Below are 21,524 nucleotides of genomic sequence, written 5' to 3'. Positions count from 1 at the left end.
AGGGCTGCAGGCAAAGGCTGATGAAATCATCCTGCAAGAAAGATATGCGTCTAAGCATATGGGCAGCAGGCATGTGTCTCTAGAATAACATATGATTTTGCGTGTGGGACATTCATTGTACCATTTTCTGGGAACACGGCATTCTGCACTGGTAGCAGTGCCAGACACACTGCAGTGGGTTTTCAGGAGGATGGGAGAGTGACAGTTAAAGAATATGGCCCACATATCAGTCATGGCGCTGCATCCCACCAGCTTTGAGGAGTCTATGACCTCAGGTGTGCAGGTGAAGATTATAGCCAGTAAAAGAGAGGAACACTTCATGGTAAAGGTTGACCATGCCAGAGGGCATGAATTCCATTACATGTGGCATTTTGGCCAGGAAATATTCTCTGAAAAATTAGACTAATCATAATAGAGGTGAAGCTTGGTTTAGTTCACAGCACGGTGCCAAATTGGTCAATGGTTCCATCTGCAAACCTCCCAGGTTGTCAACACAGCTTGGTTGTCTCTAGTTCATTCATCCATTCTTTGTTGGGTTGTGAATAGTGATGTTGTGCATACGTCAAAGGAACTTACTCAGAACTAAGTGCTTGCAGGGAACGACAACTGTGTATAAAGGCTTTCTTCAAAGAAAAGACTCAGAAGAGAGATAATAATGTGATGTGGTCACATAGAAAGTAGCTTCACCAAATCTACCAATTAGCTCCCCAGGGAATATCCAGTCCTGTCTTCCACTTAACTGAAGAGCAAAACATTGTTATCCCTGGCATGTGAAAAAGATCCTAAGGAAAATTTACAATGGAATTAATTTATCATTGAAGCAAAGATAACAAGCTTCTTAAATTATGTTTCAGTTGTATTTGAGTATCACATCAAATCAAGCTCTGTGCATCTGTCTTTAAGAGCAAAGAAGTACTACGTTGGAAAGTCTTAATTTGAAATGCTGGGTGCATTTTCCATTGTGTACACTTTAGTAATTTCCATTTAGAAGTTACTGATGATACAGTGTTTCCTACAATACAGTCTTTATATCAAGCTTTCAAAACATGCCCAGGCTTATAAAGGGAAGCAGCATAGTCAGGTGCATTCTCCCTCCCTCTCTCTAAGGCTCTCACTCCTTACTTCTTATGCAATGCTGTTGATACTTTGAGACACACTTTGTAGCATGCCTGGGTGATACTTCAGGGACCCAGCACCTGCCTGGCCACCTACAAGGTACTGGATCTCGTGGGGTAGACCATTAGTGGACCTGCTGCCTTTGGAAGCTGCATGTGTGAAGTTCTCCGAGTCCCTTGTGTACAGAGGTCACCTCACCTGGATCTGAGAGTCACTCAGAGCACACACAGAACAGCTGTCACCAGCCCTGACCTGGCCAGCAGGGACCATCATGCAGAGCTGTAACATTTCAATTTCAGTAAATATTTATTGGCAACCAACACTGGAACAGATGCTCTGGGATGAGAGCTCAGGAAACAAACAGTGGCCGCCTTCAAAAGCCAGCCTGCTGGAAATTAAGCTACCATGTACCCAGGTAAAACAGTGGAGGGTGAGTCTAGCCTAGTGCTGCCATCACAGGCTTTGTCTTGGGGTCAGCCGAGGGCAGGCTGCTTGACCTTGTTGCCTCCAGGTTTTCGCTTTAAGTGAAAAATAATGCTTTTTACCATCAAGTTTTGTGCATGGGGTCTGGTGGGGAGTAAGCTCACTACATGGTGGCTTCCATGAGTTGAACACTTTCATCCACATAGCCTGCCAACCAAGCCCTGTGGAGTGCCATGCAGGTAGATCACACTCATAGATGTGGATGCTCCAGACCAGAGAGGCAGGGGCAGTTGCTCTTGACCCTGGGTCTTCTGGCTCCACAGCTGGCTGCTCTCCCCACCCTAACACAATTGGCTCTTGTGGCGTTGAGATCATTGATGGAGAATTCTGGTATCTTCTGAGCAAGCACATCACTAATGATTTCTTGCCTTAGTGTAATCCTGTTAACTATCTGAAGCACTTCTACATCTACTATCTTTGATCCCGTCTGTTCTGAAGATAGTTTTTTGTTCAAGCTGCCCCTGCACCCCCACCCCCCCGCCGGCTAAATCACCTGTACCTGGTATTCTTCTGCCAGAAACATACAAAAATGTGTCCCAGCATATCAGGATTGCTGTTCTGAGTGGCGTGTGGATGGCTTCTCTTCTTTCTGGGTCATTGCTTCTGTTTGTGGCTTGGTGCAGAATCCCTACCTCTCACACTTCTTCCTGCTTGTTTCATAAAGAGTCTTGTCTGTTTTCCACGCTACGTTAAAAGCTTTAAAATACATCTTGGGAGTCAACAGAAGCCATACTAGTGGGATACTTGGACCAATCTTTTGTAATGTTTGTATGCGTGATGTACACACGCATTTGCACTCCCATTCTTGCTGTGTTTCCCAGCCTGCTCAGTCTGTTGAAAGAGGCTCAGTAGGCACTGATTGATACCATGTGGTGGAAGTCTGGCTGTTCTTGTTAATGGCTTACTTCCAGAAGCCCAAATGTTGATCATCCACGTGTCCCCTCTCCATCTCCTTCAATTTGACTCGGGGGTGCTCCCGTTAATATAGGTTATATTAAATAGGTACATTATGTTCCTTGCCTTTCAGCAGGGCTATTTTTCAAACACTAAGCACAAATAATTATTCAAGAAACACTTTTGCACAAACAGCATTGTAGGAAAGCTATACAATCCAAAATCCATTTTAAAAGCTTTTACAAAAAGCAGGAAATTTGAGGTGGGGAGGGGAGGACAGGGGAAGCAGGTGCAGCACTCTTTTCATGATAAATGCCTGTGGGGGTGAGGGTTGGGTGGGTGGCTGCCTGACTAGTCTTCCATAGAGTGGTGAGAATGTAGCCCATAGCATCTCAGCTCCAAATCAAAATGTCCTTTGATTAAAGCACTCTATCCACAAAAGTAAAGGCAAAGGCCTATGTTCTGTTGGTTCTGTAGCAAGTGCAATAAAATAAACAGTGAATTGAACCTCTCCTGAGGATGCCACCTTCCCTGCACTGAAGTCATTGTTTGGCATTTGTGTGCATGACCTTGATAGGCGTTTCAATGGCAAAAGCATATTGAAGTTGGAAGGCAGGCTGAATCTGGAGTATGTGTGGGGGTGTGGGGTGGGGTGGGGGGTTCCCCACAATAGGCTTGGAGGAAACTTCTTGAAGTGTAAAAACCCTGTTGAGTCTGGTTCCTTTTGTTTTATGCCCAGCCACCAGATTCTGAATGGAGGGGCCCTTGAGGGACCATCACCATAGCTGCCATATTCCAGAGCTTTCTGAACCAGGCACCTCATGTACATTATCTCATCACCTCACAACAATCCAGGGAGCTGAGTGATATTATTTTGCCCACTTTGCTGATAAGAGAGCTGTGGTTATGTTTCCTGTAGGTCAGCTGCCTGGGAAGCAGCAAGGCTGGTGTTTAAACCCAACACTGACTGACTGTACTTCTCTCTGTGCTCCCTTCCATACATGGCTGCTCTGTAACCTGTACCCTTTCTGTTCATTGACCTGCCTCCATGGTTCCACAATCCTGACTTCCACAGCAGACACGCAGACACGAGCTGTGCTTGCATTCATGTTTGCATCAGTGGCTCCTACAAATGTGTGTTCCTTTTTGTCTGGATTGTTTACTGAATGCTAAGTTGTGAGGTCCAGCTGTGTCTTGCCCTTTGCCATATAAAACTCCATTGTGTGGATCTGCCTGGGCTTATGTATCCATTGTACTACTGGTGGATGTTGAAGCACTTTCAATTCTTGGTTATTAGATATAGTGTTACTATATATACATACACGTGCTATATATAATACATACACACATACATGAGTATGTACTAGTTCTATTATATATACATATACATGTGTTATATAACGTGTGTTATATCTATGTTATATATAAATATGCACACACATATATGTGCATATATTTGTAAATACATACACAAACTTTTACGATTATAGATAAAATATGTGGAATCACTAAAAAATGACAATTTAATAGTATCCCCTTTCCAAACATTGTAACTTTTACTTATTTAGTGTCTTCTTTTGATTTTAAAAGACTTCACTATTTTATCATTAAAAATAGTGTTTCTCTATTCATTCCCTTAAATGAGAAGCCATGAAGAAAAAAAATAATGTTTCTCTAGGTTTTTTGGTGAGGAACTTTTATCAGACCAAGAAAATTCCTTTCTAATCTAAGTTAGCTGATTTTGGAAAAGTCCTAAATAAGTATTTTAATTTCCATCAAGTATATTTTATCCATCTATTTAAATACATATATCACTTTTGTTCTTTTAATAAACTAATGCAGTGAATGATAATTACATATTTTCTTGTATTCCTGGAATAACCCTGCTTATTATCATTCATCATAAAGTACAGGATTCATTTTGCTAATGTTTATGTAGGATTATTACCTTTACATGCATGAATTAAGGTTTCCTATTATTTTTCTTTATTCTGTTAAATTTTTGAAAATTTTTTTTTTTATTTGAAAAGCAGAGAGAGACAGAGACCTCTCAACCACTGATTTAGTCCTCGGATAGCTACACCAACCAGAGCTTAGCCAGGAACTAGGACCTGCATCCAGCTCCCTTATGTAAGTAGCAAAAGCCCAACTACTTGAGCCATCAGCTCTGCCTCCCAGGTTCCATGCAAGCAGGAAGCAGGAAGAGCAGAGACTGTACTTGAACCTAGACTCTGTAACAGCTGGTGCAGGCATCACAGTAGCCATCTCAACTACTGCACCAAACATCTTACCCCTCCTTACTGCATTTTTCCTTTTTGAGTTTTAGTATCGAAGGTACAGTGGAAAGATATATACAATATATTGGGAGTATTGTGTTTTTTTGCTCTTAGAATTTCCAGAAGATAAGGATGAGACATTTTGTGAATAGCTTACTGGCGATTCTCCTGGTGAGAAGTTTAAACAATTGATTCACTTGTCTTAATGATTATCAGCTATTTGGGCTTTGTAATTTTTTTTTGAAGATGGCTATTTTTAAAAGAATGTGTTCATTTTCTCTCAGTTTATGCCTCGTTCTGCATTCTGTGGCATAGAGCTTATTTTGTAGTACACTATTATCTTTTTAGTCGCTGTTGGATCTCTCATTATATCCTTTTTGTTTTTAATATTATTTGTGAATCTCTTTGTTTCTTGAATATTTGTGCTAGAAACTTAGTTACTTTATTTTGTATTTTTAAAAATTAACTTTCTTTAGCTGTAGGCAATGGCCTAGGTTACATTATAGCTAGGCAAGTGTTAACACTGCTGGGAGAAAGCAGCTAATAACTGGTGGGCATCTTGGGCCTAGTTAATGCCAAATTTATGTTAACTATTTCAGTGAGCCAGCATAGATGCCTAATCTTCTTCTTCTTTTTTAAGACGTGTTGGGGCCAGACTCTGGCATGCCAGCCGACAGGGTCTGGGGACCAGTGTGCTAGTGTGTGTGGGCCCTGGGTAGGCAGGTAGGGCTACAGATTTGCACAGCATACCACCAGAGGACCACCAGAGGATCTAGGCATGGGGTAGGGGTGGGAGCAGGAGGGTTGTGGATTGCACAGGGAAATGGGACTGGAGCTATGTGGGAGGGAGGACTGCTGAGAGAGAACGTGACAGATGAGGAATGACTTCTGGGGGACTTTCGCCAACTTGGCTACTGTGCTTGCAGGTAAATGAGGGGGGCTGAGGCTAGGGAGTTTAGAGGAGGAAAAACAGTGGACCTTTCAGGGCCAAACTAATATACCCGGCCATGTGGGAGACCTGAGCTAGGATTGTTGGTATCAACCACTACCTACCGGCACACTCAAAAGTCATGGCAGGGGGCCTGTCGGTCAGGGTTCCACTGTAGAACTCACTGATGAGTGTTGCAGCATGGCGTAGACCATGTTAGGCTTGGACATGACACTAACCAGCTCACAGGCAACTCAAATGGGAGCAGATTCTGTGGGAGATCATGGGCTCACCCCTGTGGAACTGCCGTATCAACTGGTTTGTTTGAGGGCTGGAGGTGGTGACAGGTTGAGCTAGGTGTGACCATGGAACTCACCAACATTCATGGTACTGGGGTTGTGAATGTGCTGGGCTGGTCCAGACTTTAGCACCCACAAGCAAATCCAAGAAGCAGATGTGGGGCAGGAAGGGCTATAACATCCACCAGCACACACACACACAGAGTGGGAGGGCATGGGTAAGGACCCAGCACCTGCTGGCATATGTAAGAGTTGGGTCTAGAAGTAGACCTGTCGGGGGGGACTTGGGGAATTCCCCTGATGGGCCATCACTCCCATTGGTGAGCATGTGAGTCAGGGCTGTGTGTTGCTCAGGCTGAATAGGGCTGCTTCACTTGTCAGCAAGTGTGTGGGATGGGTCTGGGGGGGTTGGGGACTGGGGAGGGCCAGACCAAGCCATAGCATACTGGCATATGCAGGAGCCAGGATGGGGTGTGGGCCATGCCAAGCTAGGCTAGGTTGTCACACCTACATACCAGTTTGCATGAAATCCAGGGATTGGGGTGAGGCTGGGCAGGCCTAGGCTGCAGCACCCCAGTGAGAGTTGGGACTGAGTGCTTACCAGGCCAGGCCAGGCTGTAGTATCTGATGGCAAAGGCCAAATGCTGAATGGGCCATGCCAGCTTGGGTCAGATTGGCATGCACAAAATCTGTGGCTGGGAGTAAGCCTGATTGGGGAGCTAAGGAGATGTCCCGATGGAGTGCAGTTCTCACTGGTGAGCATGAGGGTCAGAATGGGGGCAGTGAACTGGGCTGGACATGGCTAGAGTATACCTTGGCATGGGAGTAGACTAGGTTGGGGTGTGTCAGACTAGGCTAGTAGCTTTAGCACCCTCTGGGACTTGAAAGAGCCAAAGTTGATATAGGACAGGCTGGGATAGGTCTCAGAACCCACTGAATCATGAAATAGTGGGATCTGGGGATGGACTGAGTGTAACTGGGCTGTATTAACCCAACAGTAGGGTTTAGAATGGGTGTGGGTCAGTTGGGTAAGGCTGCTGTATCTGCCAGGACAATAGGTGGGCCAAGTCAGACTGGATCAATAATTCAGTGCACAAGAGGTCTGCCAGTGGGAGGTGACCTGATAGAGGATTTAGGGAACTCCTCTGTCAGGATATAGTCCCAGAAGGTGAGTGTAAGGACCAAGACTGGCAGCAACCCAGACTAAGCTAGGTTACAGTGCCAGCCAGCATATGTGTGGGTCAGGTCTAGGGGTAGGTCAGGCTGGGCCAATTCACGATACCCACTGGCAAATGTGAGAATCAGGATGGGGTGCAAGACAAGCTGGGTTGGACCACAACACCAGTCAGTTTACATTAGGGCCAGGACTGGGGACCCTCCAGGCTGAGCTAGGCTGTAGCACCCACCAGCATGAGCTGAAATTGGGGGTAGACCAGGCTGAGTCAGTCTACAACATAATTAGAGGATGCTGAGGTAAGGCAGGCCACCCCTGGCAGTCTGGGCTGCAGCTCCTACCAGCACACATAAGACCCAGGATCAGGGGAGAACCCAGCAGGGGAGCTATGAGGGCTAATCTGCTAGGCCACTACTCCCTGCTGGTGAGTGTGAAAGCTGGGACTGGGAGCAGAATAGGCTGAGCAGGGCTACAACACTCATTGGCCTACACGTGAGCTGGGTTGGGGGAGAGCCAGGCTGGGCTAAGTGATCATATCCACTGGTGCAAGCACAAGCCAGAATTAAGTGCAGACTGGTTGACCCTTGCCACAGCATCAGCTGGCAAGTGCTGGGACTGGAAGCAATCCTGTCAGGCTAGAGTATAGAACCACCTGGAAAGTGCAAGATCTGGGGCTGGGAGTACGCCTAGTAGGGAAATTGTGGACATCATTCTGATAGGCTACAACTCCCACTGGTGAGCATGAGAACCAGGGCTGGGGGCAGGCCTAGCTAGACAGGTGGTGGCAGCTGCTGGCATGAGTGTGGGCTGGATAGTGTGGTCGGTTGGGTTGAGCTAGGCTCTAATGCCCATTGAACGTACAAGAGCAAAATGAGATGTGGGGCAGACTGGATTAGTCTGCTGTACACACTGACATGAGCAGGAACCAGGACTTCGGGGTTGGCCAAGTTGGGGTTGTTAGGGGTCACTCCAACTAGGCTGCAGTTCCTGCTAGAGGGCATAGTGTGTGGCGGGTAGGGTTAGGGTTGGCCACAGCATCTACTGGTTTGTGTATGAGATGGGACTTGGAACAAAACTGACCAGGTAACTGTAACTACCACTGTGTTTGGTAGGCTGATGTGGGTGATGGACTGATCTGGATCCCACACTGGCTAGCCCACATAAGAGTCATGTTGGGGTCACCTCTGGCAAGCTTTCTTTGGGGACCTCCCCCCATGAACTGGATCACTAGATTCAGAACTCCAACTGCAGTGAAAATCACAGGATATGTGGTCTGACCAGGGAGTGCATGTCTCAGAACTATGTCTCCACAGTTACAGTATACCCAGATGCTTATGGGGGACACGACAAGCAGTTTATTGAGGCCTGCAGAGGACGTCCAGTACCATGGAGGGTAGAACAAATTGGACTGAACAAATGTCTGGGCAAATTAAAACTCTAAGGTGAACTATGTCAGCCAATAGACCTTGGAAGGATTTTCTCATCCTTGGAGCAACAAAATCAATAGCATCTCAGAACTGTCAAAACCACTTAAGCAGTATCCTCAGAACATGTTCCACATCAGGTACCCTAGGGTGACATCAGACAGCCATCTCCCATTCTCAGGTACTGTTGCAGTTGGGATTCTAGGAGTGGTACTCTCCCTTTCTCTCCTGACTTTCTTCAGATACAGGAAGAAAATAGAAAATTGGAGTCAGTTGTCTTATCCACTTTCTCTCATTCTTTGACTCTCCCCAGCCTAATTGGTGGTCCACATGGGTATGCATCCCTCTTAACTATGTAAACATAGTCAAAAATAAAGTGAATTTGTTATCTTAAAAAACCAACATTTAAAAAACCATTTCTAGTGTATCTTTGTTTTCTATTCCATTAATTTCTGTATAGCTGTCTTTCTACTTTGCTACATTTATTCCATTCTTTTCTAAATTCTCAAGTAAGGTACTTAGCTCACCAATTTTCTGTTTTTTTTTTTTCTCATGTTAGTATTTGTGTCTCTACATTTCTCTCACCTTTTTCACTACATGCCATAAGCCTTGGATTATAACAGTTTCATTATTTTCCAGTTCCAAGTATTTTCAAATGTTTATTATAATTTTTTATTTACAAGCTGTTTAAGATTTCAACATCCTAAGAATCCATTGAGTTTGAAGTTGGTTGTATTACGATTTTAAAACTTGATTCAAGAGATGGGTGTCTGGAGCAACAGTTCACTGCTTGAGATACCCACATTCCATATTCACGTGTCTGGATTCAAGTCTTGGCTGTGCTCCCCATCTCATTGTCCTGCAGACTCTGAAAAGCTGAGATGATGGCCCATATGTCACACATTGTGATTGTTCTCTGGGCTCAAATCTGTATGATTGTCCAGAATCCTTCCTTCTTTGTGGGATCCTAAGTACTCCCTTTCCAATGTTATCTCATTTGTAGACTAGACCAAGTGTAATGGTATGCAGCAGGATACTCTAAATGGATTCTTCCAAGGGAAGGGCTTGTGACTCAAGTTGGTCCACTCCAAATTTCCTCCAGGAATGTTCCCTACTGGAGGTGGAGAAATCTCCTTGGATTGCAGATGGAATGCCCATGAGTCTGTGGTTTTGAGTGACCATGTGGCGACATCAATTATTAACCTTGATTAAAACATGAGCCTATCTTTGAGGTGAGCCCAATGAGGCTACTTGTGAAATGATTATAAAAAGGTGGTGTTCATCAACGGTGGCACATACAAAGGAGCCTCAAATGCTCAGTGGAAAAATGAAATGAAAATACATGTGCACTTTCCAGGAATGTTGTTAAGGCCTTCTTTCATGCAGACAGCTGTCAGAGGACTCCCTCACTCTGCAAGAACTGGGACCAAGGCCTTCTGCTCCTTTGCCACCTCCATGACTTGGGAGGAGCCATGGTATTTACCAATTACCATCCCCACCCAATCCATGTGACAACTATCCCAAAGGGAAAGCAAAATTCAGAACTTTTTGTGAAACTTAGCTCACCTCTATTTAACTTTAAAAATGTAAACTTACCAGTATGCCTGACTTGGTTTCTTTGAGTTAGAATATCTGCAATATCCACATGAAACATTCTTTTTGAAGCACAAATTAGCTAGAATGGAATTATTCTGGTTAGACGGGAAATGGATCTGATTGTCACTCAACACTGAATTGGAAAATACCCAAAACCCTCTGGTTCTTGGCAAGTGTCTGATGTCTCCAGAACAGTTTTTGAAGGCCTGTTGTTACTGGAAGACCCTTGATTAAGAGATGCACAAAAAGGAAGAGAAGGCAGCTGCAGATCATGCTCAGGACATTCCAAGCCGGGGAAGCTTCAGTGTCTGAATACTCAGTCAAGTCAGCATTCCTGTCAGCAAGGCATTGCTGCAGGATCAGTGTGCAGGGGCGGGGCGGGGCGGAGGCGGGGTGGGGTGGGGCGGAGGCGGGGCGGGGCGGGGCGGGGCGGACCTTGGAAACAGCTCGTCCCACATGGAGTTCTACACTCAATGGAGAAACACTGAGACCCCTCAAAGTCAAAAGAAACTTCTTTAAAACTCCTGTGGTGGCACTGTGGCACTCCTGTGTGGCACTCCTGGCACTGTGACTCAACATCTTAAGCTGCCACCTAAGAGCCCCATGGGCATGTCAGTTCCCGTTCTGGCTGCTTTTCTGATCCAGTGACCTGCTAATGATCCTGGGAAAGCAGCGTAGGATGGCCCACACTGCCACCCATAGGAGACTCAGATGGAACTCCAGGCTCCCGGCTTCCGCCTAACCCTGTCTCAGCTGTTTGCGGCCATCGGGGAGTGAACTAGTAGACAAAAGACTCCTTTTTCTGTTGTTTTCTCTCTCTCTCTCTGTGTATTTAAAAAAAAAATTAAATCCTTTTTTTAAAGAAAGAAACTAAGACCACAGTCTTTAAAATTATGCCATAAAAAGCAATTTAATGTTTGAAATGTGATGTTGATTTGCTATCCATTCCTCCCCAATTCTGAGTATATTTGAAAATCAGATTTTCAAAAATAAAAATTGGTCTAGCATTGGATTCAGGAAACTATTACATAATAAAAACTGCCATGAAATTCTTACTATGACCACAAGAAAATATCTGGCTGTGTTTTTGAAAAGAAATACAATAAATCTGCATGCTAATTTGGGTGGGATTGACAGCCTTATTATTTGAGTCTCTAATCCCTGAGCAGTGTGTCTCTCACTTGTTTAGGTCTCATTTAATTTCTTTTATCAGAATTTCATGGCTTTAAGTACCCAAGTCTTATATATGTTTTGTTAGACTTACATTGAGCATACTTCTTGTATTTAGTGATGGTAAATGTTAGTACATTTTAAAATGTCCTCTCTATCCTGTTGTCTTTATGCTCTGTAGTGATAACTGCTTTAGTCAAGATATTGATAATTGTGTTGTCTTTTTCTAAGTTTTAATAGTGGTTTGTCAATTTTATTGAACTTTTGCAAGAATCAAGTCCTCATCTCACTGATTTTATCTATTGCTTTTCCTTTTACTTTATTGCTGATCTTCATGATCTTCTTTTGTTTTAGATTGAGTTTGTTCATTTTTTAAATTCTTGACATGGAAGCTTACATTATTGATTTCAGACTTGTTTTCTTTTCTAATGTACACTTTAATATAAATTTCCTTCTCAGCACTGTTCCAGCTGTACCCCATGGATCTAAGATACTTTATTTTCATTCAGATCAATATATTTTTATTTATTTGAAAAGCATTGGGGGAGGGGAGGAGGTAGAGAAACTTCTGCTTGCTGGGTCACTCCCTGAATAGTGGCAACAGCTAGATCTGAGCCAAGCCAAAGCCAGCACCCAGGAGCTTAGCTGTGTCTCCCAGACGAGTGGCAGGGACTGAAGTCCTTGGACCATCTTCTCCTGTCTTCATGGAACATTCAGGCAGCTGCACTGAAGCAGAGCAGTGGGACTCAAACCAGTGCTCCACAATGGGATACAGGCTTCTCAATCATCAGCTCAAGCTGCTGCATTACAACATTGGCTCCTGTTCAATGTAATTTTAAATTTCTGAAGACGTTTTCATTCATAGATTTTTACAAGTGTTTTGCTTAGTCTCCAAATGTTGGAGATTTTTCTGTATCATTCTGTTACTCATTTATAAGTAGATTCTATGGTTTTGTGTGATTTCCATTCCTCTAAATCTATAGAGTTTGTTTTATGGCTCAGGATGTGCTCTGTCTTGATATATGTCCATAAAATCTGGAGTGGGGAGGGGAAATGCATGTTCTATTGTTCAAGTCCCCTGTAAATATTGATGAGATCCTATTGGCTGATGTTGTTGTTGAGCTATTTTGTATTCTCCCCAATTTCCTACTTACTTGCACTATGGGTTGTTGGAAAGGGATACTGCGTTCTTCACCCATATCCATGAATTTATCTCTTTCCAGTTCTTTTTGCTTCACATGTTTTGTAGCTCTGTTACCTGTTTGGCTTTGCTATGTATATTGCTGGCTGCACTCATTATAAGTTTGAAAGCTCTAATCCATTTTATAGTTTTGTTTACTCTGAATATGTTAATACCCTATGTTAATACCTTACCTGGTTTTAACATAGGCATTTTTAATAAATGCTCTCTGTCTGCAGCTTTCATAAAAATTTTCTTGATCAAGAATTTTTTCTGCCTTTAGTTTTAGAATTTAGATTATAATATGCAATATAAATTTCTGTTGGTCTTTTGGGGATTCATTTGCAAAAATTTGGAAAGTTATAAAACTTAATCATAATATGATTATTTTTAATATTTGCCATCCCTGCTCTTTTTCTACTTTTTTCCTGGGATTCCAATGCTATGAATGTTAGATCTTTTTGGTCTAGTCCCATAGGTTCATGAGGCTTTCTGCTATTTTACAAAAATAAATTTTCTAAGGTTGAATAATTTTTATTATCTTCTAGTTCACAGATACTTTCCTTTGTGCTCTCTTTTATGTTTTTTAACCTTACAATATTTTAGTTTTGTCATTGTATTTTCTAGTTGTAAAATTTCCAAGAGCAGGCACTTCAGTTAAGGCACTGGTTCAGTTGTCCATGTCCTACATTGCAGAACCTGAGTTTGATGTCTGTCTCTGTCTGCTGACTCCAGCTTCTTGCTGATGCAAATCCTGGGGGTTATCAGATGATGACTCAAATAATTGGGTTTCTGCCACCCACATAGGAGACCTGGATTGGCTTCCTGGTTCCCAGAGCAGGCCATTGCAGACATTAGGTAAATGAGCCACTGGACAGGAGCTATCTCTTTGTCTTGATTCTCTGCCTCTCAAATTTTTAAAAATGTAAACAAAATTTCTTCTTGATTCTTCATTGCTTTTATTTCCTTGCTGAAATTCTTTGTTTCAAATGTGCTCATAATTATTTATTGAAGCATTCCATTATGGCTGCTCTAAATCTCAGATAAATGTAAAAATTCTCTTCATTCTGGCATCTGTTCATTGTCTTTTTTTTTTTTAAAGATTTATTTTTATTATTTTTTATTGGAAGGGCGGATATACAGAGAGGAGAGACAGAGAGGAAGATCTTCCGTCCGATGATTCACTCCCCAAGTGAGCGCAACGGCCGATGCTATGCCGGTCCGAAGCCAGGAGCCTCTTCCGGGTCTCCCACACGGGTGCAGGGTCCCAAAGCTTTGGGCCGTCCTCGACTGCTTTCCCAGGCCACAAGCAGGGAGCTGGAAGGGAAGCGGGGCTGCCGGGATTAGAACCGGCGCCCATATGGCATCCCGGGTGTTCAAGGCGAGGACTTAACCACTTGCACCACCGCGCCGGGCCCCTCATTGTCTTTTTCACTCAGTTTAAGGCATTCTTATTTTTTTGGTGTTCAGTGAGTTTCTGACAGCTGGAACAGTAGACCTCATGTTGACCTGTGTGTAAAACCCCTTGTCAGGTTACATTTAATATCATTTCATAATTGCTGATAAAAAAAAAAACTTCCAGTTGGGGCTTATTCATTCATTCTCTTTCTCTTTCTCTCCTCTCCCTCTCACCCCCACACACAAATGTCACATGAGGGGCTTTTTTTTTTTTAAAAAAAGATTTATTGGAAAGTCAGAGAGGAGGAGAGACAGAGAGGAATATCTTCTGTCCACTCATTCACTCCCCAAGCAGCTGTAATGGCCAGAGCTGAGCCAACCCGAAACCAGGAACCTGGAGCTTCTTCCGGGGCTCCCCATGTGGGTGCAGGATCCCAAGACTTTGGGCCATCCTTGACTGCTTTCCTATGCCACAAGCAGGGAGCTGGATGGGGAGTGGGCCTTCAGGATTAGAACTGGTGGCTAAATGGGATCCCGGAGCATGCAAGGCAAGGACTTTAGCGACCAGGCTACTGCTTCAGGCTCAGGAGGGGCTTCTTAAAGAAAACATAGACGTCTTTCCATAGGTGTCCAAAGTATGACGGCTTAATTTCTATTTGTTCCTTGCTCTTGAAATGTCATGCTGCTGAGTCATGTTTAGTCATTCCCTCAGAGCTCAGTTAGGTTAATTAGACACAATGTGGGTAGGATGACATTACAAGAGATAAGAGAAATACAGGGCAAGAGAAAGAGTCTAATAGAATGTTGTTGCCTAAGACTGAATAGGATTGACCAACAATAGAACAAAAATCTGCCACATTAGAGGCCAGCGAGCTCTTAGATGGCAGGGCTCTACACAGTGCTCAGCGCTGGCACTGGTAGTATAATTACAAGCACCTGCTGGCCATACAGGAAGGGACAGCACAGAAGTTTACAACCTGGGGAGAACTTTGGAGTGACCTTTGCAAAAAAACGGTTCAAAGAACATCAGTTCCATGAAAGGTTGCAGGAAAAAAAAAAAAATCAGAGCAGGGGACGTTGTTGTATGTGTCCTAAGCTGCTCTGTTGCAGGCCTCTTCAGAGCTTCTAAATTTTTAAAGTACACCGTGACCTGCCGAGAGAGAAGACAGGATTTAAGGTTTCAAAAGCTGCCCCCCTCCCTTTTTTTGGTAATGGCTTATACCCTTTCCTAATACTGGGATAGGACGACTAAAACAAACAGGACTCAGAGCTGCCTCCCCAACTGGAGATTTTTCTGTTTCTCCAAAAAGTGCTGGATACTTGCTTCCAAAGTGACTGGAGAGCCACATGTCTAAATTTTCTCTGCAAATCTCCATCTGCAAAGCCAAGGATTTTCCTTTCTCTCCCCAACCCTCCACACTGTCAGCCAATCAACAAACTGCTTCATGAGAGGAAATCGCAGCTATTTTATGTACTTTTTAAAAAATCAATGCTCAGTTATAATCAGATTAGAAAACGACTTGCAGGGTTAGGTGTCTTTCTGGCTGCTGCACGCTGATAGGGTCTGTGCTCAGTAGCGTCCCCTCTGTGACCCGCCACGTGGCTGGGCTTCCGGGGCCGCTGGATCGTAGTGGTTGTTGGGCAGCTCCCTGGAGTCGTCTCTCCTGCAGACCCGAGGTACATTGTGGAAGTCCTGCAAGGCTGGGTCTTTCCCTCGGGCCATCTGCTCCATCCTCTGCTCCTTCCTCTTAATGGCTTCCTTGATGCCCTCCACGTGGCACTTCTCCTCCTTCTCCGCCCTTAGCTTCAGGACCTGGTGGTTTTTCTCCCGAAGCGCGTGCAGCTCGCGGAGGTGCTGCACCTTGTCACTGGCGCTCTTGTGAGCCCGGTTCCGGGCCTGCCGGATCTTCTGGTCGCTCAGTTCCCCCAGCACCCTCTTTCGCACCTTCCTCTGCTCTTCCTCCTCTCCTGCGCGCCACCTGACCTGCTGGAACTGCTCCGCCTCCTTCCGGGCCTTCTCCCTCAGTACCCGGTACCGCTCCTTCATCAGGCATTGCTGGAGCTCTTGGGACTGCTGGCAGCTCTGCTCCAGGGACAGCTTCCGAAGCAGCTCCTCAGCCTTGGCCTGGCAGTCCAGGAGCACCTTACGGGCCTGGTAGTTGACCAAGGAGCTCAGGTTGCTGTTCTGGATCTTTTTCTGGTCCTCCACAGTGTGCTGGTGCCTTTTGTGAGAAGCCTCCTCCAGCCTCCGCTGCAGCTGCACGCTGCTGTGCTCCCGCAGGCGCTGTACCTGCTTCTCTTGCTCCCGCAGGCGCTCCAGCTGCTTCTTCTGCTCCCGCAGGAGCTGCACCTGCTTCTCCTGCTCCCGCAGGCGCTGCACCTGGCCCTGCTTGGGGTGCTCGGCCTGGGAGCGCGCGCCTTCGGGCTGCTCCTGGCGCTGGTTCTCCTGGTCGTCCTGCGGCGCCTTCCACCTGTTTTCCGCAAGGATCCTGTTCTTCCCGGGGCTGCTGCGCCTGAGGCTGTGCGGCTCGCGGCGCCCGTGGGTCCTTCGCTGTTCCTTCTCCTGCCACTGCTCCTGGCTCTGTTGCAGTAGCAGTTGTCTCTCCCGCTCCAGGGTCACCTGCACCTTCTGGTCGGATTGTTTCAGCTCCTCCCAGGCGAGGGCCGCCTGCTGCTGCAGTTCCCGCATCCTCTGCGCCTTCTTGAGTCGGGTCAGCACCAGGGCCACAATCTTCTGGTCGCGCGAGGACATCACCGCCTCCTGCAGCGTGCTAGTGAGAGCCTGGCTGTGCTGGCTCTGCGTGTCCCTGCTGGACACAGAGGGCTGCGAGCCGCGACTGCCCACCGACTCCGCCCGATCGCTACCCGCTCGCTTCTGGGGGCATGTACAGGCCTGTGTCCTAAACTCTTGGGAAGGCACGAAAGATTTCTCGGTGGGAACTGGGGAAGTCGACCAGAGACCCCCTTGTCCGCACGTACGCACTGCCCACTGGTCTCCGCTCGGCACCTTTCCTCCCCCGAAAGTTTCGACACTCAAGGGAGTGTAAGTTCCGCTGGGGTACGGTGGCGGCGAGTCTCCCTGGGCCGGGTTACAGTGCCGACAGGGATGCGACTGTTGCGGTTGCGGCGAGGATGCTTGCTGCCAGGCCTGCCTGGACTTGCCCCCTGTCTCACCCCAGGCCTCTTCTAGGCGCCGGCTGCGGGATGGGTGCTTCCTGGCGCGATCGGGCGGCCTTGGGGTCACGTCGGTGAGACTGCGGCTCTCCCGTGGCGAGGCACTGCACGCCCGCTCACGAGTCCGTGTCGCTGAGGGCGAAGAGCTCCGGTGTAGCCAGGCTGCTGCCGCTTCCCTCTCGGCGCCCGCAGTCCTGGCCCAGGAGTCCAGGGCTGGCTCGGTTTTGGGTGCCGGGCCGCCCATCCCTCCGTGTGCTGGCGCGGGCTCCCAGAGGTCCCGATATGGCCTCGGGGAGAGGTGGCCAAAGCCCGCCATACTCCTTCCGGGCGCCCCAGTGTCTGTGCCAGAGGAAGATCCCAGGGCTCCGGGGGACCCTGCACCATCCGCCCCGCCCTCCCCTCCCAGGGTCCTGGCCGCCTGTGACGCCGGCCACTTCACAATGCGCATGGCCCCTCCAAGGTCCCCCACCGGTCTCAGTTCAGGCCCCTGCCTGCCTGCGCCCCACCAACACCCTGTGCAGGGAGCAACAGAATTCGAGGCAGGCAGCCGAGAAAGGGGTTTGTAGGCGATTGGAGATGACATTGAAGTTCAGGATGCATGGTGACACTGCCCACATCCCTGGTGTTTCAGGCAGGACTGTGCGTTTACATGTCCCGCAATAACTCTTCAGATACTCTAATTCCCTTAAGACTCAGAATGGAGCAGGGCCGGGAGGGGGCGGTTGCGGAGGTACAGGAGGAATCTCCTGGATCACTGTCCCTGCCTGCAGGTGTCCAGATGAAACACGTCAATCATAGGCGACACCACCCCTGCCCATGAGCAGGCCAAAGCTAAGTATGCTTTAGTGTTCGCTTTCTTAAACAGAAGAGCAGAAGAAAGATGATTCCAAGTGTCCCCCCCTCCAATATAGCAGTTAGTGCTTTTGTCAAAATATAAATGCCCCGTGCCCATTGTGAAATACAGTGTGCCCTGATATTGGTCTAAGTTGATAGAGGATTGAGTCTGGGTAAGCTGGAAACCTATCTATGGAATTCTGTCCTCCCACTTGTCAATCAAACCACCTCTTTTTCCTGGGAACCAAGTAGGGCACATAGGAAAATGCGGGAATTAAGCTCCACATGGAACACAAAGTTCCCAGGTGGCTTGTGGCCTGCAGTGGCACCACCTCCCACCTCACAGAGGCCCACCGAGAGCTCTGCCCCTGTCTTCTGTGGCTGGAGGTGCCGCAGGTACCATCTCTCCCTCCCTCTCTCCCCTACACCTCCTCCCTCTGGCAATCCTCCTGCCCACTGCCCACTCACAACGAGCCTTTCTCTGGGTGGGGCAACCCATGCTCATGCCTGTGTTCACTTGTTCACCTTTTGAGTAAATGTTACCACCGCAGATGTGTACCACAGATGCTTCTACACTTAGATTGCTTGTACAAGACAAGAGTCTGGAGGAAAATTAACACACCCATGGAATACGCCCAAGCACCAGGAAGCAATCGCATTATTTCTTGTTCTTTTCCTCTAAATCTCTTTCTGTGGCATCCAGGGTTCTTAGGAGAAGCACTGGCCTTGGCTACGCAAAGGTGTATGAGTCTCCTGCATGATTTTGGGTAAGTAACTTTCTGACCCTCCAGCTCTGGAAAAGTAGAAAGGTGGAGTGCAGTGGCTGATAGCAGCAGTTCTGAAAAGCTCCTAAGGTTAGATGAAATGCTTCATTGAGAGCCTGGCGCTATAAGACATTCAGTAAGTATTATTTTGATGTTCAGTTAGGCTTAGGTTAAAAGTTTAAAGACTTAAATATGTGTATTTTCAAAATTTTCTGTATGCTCTTAGCTTAAAAAAGACAAATGCAGTTAATGCTGTCTTAAACCACTCTGGGTGAGTGTCTAGGCTGCTTAGGGGCATCTTGCAGGCTCTTTCTTGTCTAGGCCATGGATCCTTGCTGAACCTCTTCCCTTCTCCAGGGTTTCTGTGGTCTGAATGTTGATGTTTGCTTCTTGCCAGCATCCCTGGATTGATGTCTAACCATCAGTGCAATGGCAACAAGGGGTGTGCCCTGGGATGGCACCTGGCACAGTGTTTAAGGTACCGCTCGGGACATGGAATCCCCTCTCAGGATACCTGTGTTCCTGTCCCTGCTCTGTTTCTAACACAGTTTCCTGCTAATGTTCACCTGAGAGGCAGCAGGTGATGACCCAAGAACCTGAGTCTGTACCATCCACAAGCGACATCCAGGTTGAGATCTGGGTTCCTGGCTTTGGCCAGGCCCAGTCTTGTCTGTTTGGAGCATTTGGGAAAAATGAATCAGCAGGTGAAAGATCTCTGTCTCTTTCAAATAAAGAAAACTTAAAACTTAAAACTTAAAACTCATAGCTTCCAGCTATGAGATTAATGTCCTTATCAATGGGACCCCAGAGAACACTCTCATACTTTCTGCTACATGACAGCAGGGAGAAGACCACCATGTCAGCCCTTAGCAGACAGCAAAGCTGCCGTGCTTGGATTTGCCAGCCTGCTTTCTCCATGGTTTGTACATGACTGGACCTGTGGCATTTTGCTCTCGCAGCCCTGAGCAAATCAAGGTGGGACTGGAGGAAACATTCTGGACAGAGTCTTCAAACGTGACCACTCCTTACAGAAGGAGTGAGTATGGCTCACCTCTCCTTCGTAGCAATCCCCAGTGGAGCAGGGCCAGTAGAACTCTCCCTAGGTAAGTTCTGCAATGCGGCCTGATTAACTGATTTCCCTCGATGTTCCTTGTCCTATTGCAGGAATTGTGACTTTACTGCCATCCCCTTCCATGAGAGCATGCTGCCTCTTGGGAATTGCACTTTGAATTGAGATAGGCTTTTAGGAAAATTATGACCAGCTGTATGTTAGAGGGTCATGGCCACCATGTCCTTGGAGCTACCTGGTACCTGGCAGTCCTAACTACAGTGACTGCCCCATCCTGAGGGGCTGCTCCGCCAGGATGGGCATCTCAGCTGTACTCATGAGCATGTTTCTAGTTGACGATGAGAGAAACTGCTTCTCTTCTTAATTTCTATTGTTACCACTCTATGTCCTCCTGGAATTATTTTATATGATTACATTTCTTCATGGGAGGTAAATATTTTAAGACATTAAACCAAATCTGCAATGGGATCATGGTATTATTATTTTTTTAAGTTCAGCAAGCTTTAGACATGAATTTAGCTGTGTTGATCACCGAACATCCTATGGCTCAATTCAAGCTTTAGAAGATATTTTGCACAAACATGTGTGGTTCTGGCTGGGACTCAGGCCATTGTCTGTCAAGAAAAAGCAATGTTGGGGAGCAAGCTTACTGCCCTGAGAGCCAGCAGACTTTCCTGAGCCTGCTCAGCCACCCGAGGAGTCCCCGTCAACAGCCTTTTCGCAGTTTTAGTTTCCTCATCACTGCAAGATCTTCTACAGCCCCAAAGGGAGTGGGAAAGACTGGATTCAGTCAATGCTTCAATCTTTGTCCTGTGAAGCACAAATTAGTTCATGTATGAAAAACACAGTAGTGACTTGCATGTGGTGGCTCTTATACACTGCAGCTTCTAGAACCTTCATCAACATTATTTAAACAACACCAAACCATGGCCAGGTAGAGTTAGACACAAGATTAGTCTGGAGCAGAGCCAGAAGTGGAATCTAAGGGCTTAGATCTCTAGTCCAGCAGCTAGTGGCCTCTTGCTGCCTCCACTGGTTCTTGGAACTCACCCTGGAGCTGTGTGTGCCTCACCTACCTTGATTACTGACAGACTAAAAGACACAGTCCTAAGGACATAATGCACAGGATGCTGAAAGTCCAGACCAGGATTAGAATGACAACATTGCTAGAATAAACAGATCCAGGTAACAGATCAGGCAAGTGACTATACAATCACCTAAACAGAATTCCCAGGGGGAATAAAGGGGCTTGTTCTTTTTTCAAAGATTTATCTATTGGGGCTGGTGTTCTGGTATATCATGTCAAATTGCCATCTAGGATACTGGCATTCCATATAGGCATTAATTTGTGTTCTGGCTGCTCCACTTCTGATCCGGCTCCCTGTTAATCAGCTGGGAAAAGCAGCAGAAGATAGCCCAGTGCTTGGTCCCCAAAACCCATGTGGATGACCTGGATGAAGCTGCTGGTTCCTGGCTTCAGCCTGGCCTAGCCTTGGGCATTGCAACCATTTGGGGAGTGAATCAATAGACAAAGAGTGTGTGTGTGTGTGTGTGTGTGTGTGTGTGTGTGTGTGTGTGTGTGTATGTATGTGTGTGAAATTTCTTTGTTTGAAAAGTCCAAGTGACAGAAAGAGATCATCCATATGCTTGCTGGCTCACTCCACTGGACTGGTCCAGGCTTAAATCAGAAGCCTGGAACTCCATCTGGGTCTTTCATGTGGTTGCAGGGGCCAACTCCTTGGGCT

At 46.4% G+C, this 21,524-nt stretch overlaps 1 protein-coding gene across 1 annotated transcript; it reads right to left on the bottom strand.

The window, feature by feature from the left end:
- Positions 1-15,508: 15,508 nt before the first annotated feature.
- Positions 15,509-17,428, bottom strand: CCDC185 (coiled-coil domain containing 185). The gene is made up of 2 exons (XM_040985798.1): positions 16,289-17,428; positions 15,509-16,228 (listed from the first exon to the last, which is right to left on the bottom strand). Exons 1-2 carry the CDS (start codon positions 17,426-17,428, stop codon positions 15,509-15,511), a joined length of 1,860 nt encoding a protein of 619 aa, XP_040841732.1.
- Positions 17,429-21,524: the final 4,096 nt, after the last annotated feature.

This window comes from Ochotona curzoniae, unplaced genomic scaffold, assembly GCF_017591425.1.
Source record: "Ochotona curzoniae isolate NIBS_2020 unplaced genomic scaffold, NIBS_Ocur_1.0 contig_430, whole genome shotgun sequence".
NCBI lineage: Eukaryota > Metazoa > Chordata > Mammalia > Lagomorpha > Ochotonidae > Ochotona > Ochotona curzoniae.
This window is presented reverse-complemented; position numbering and strand designations above follow the sequence as displayed.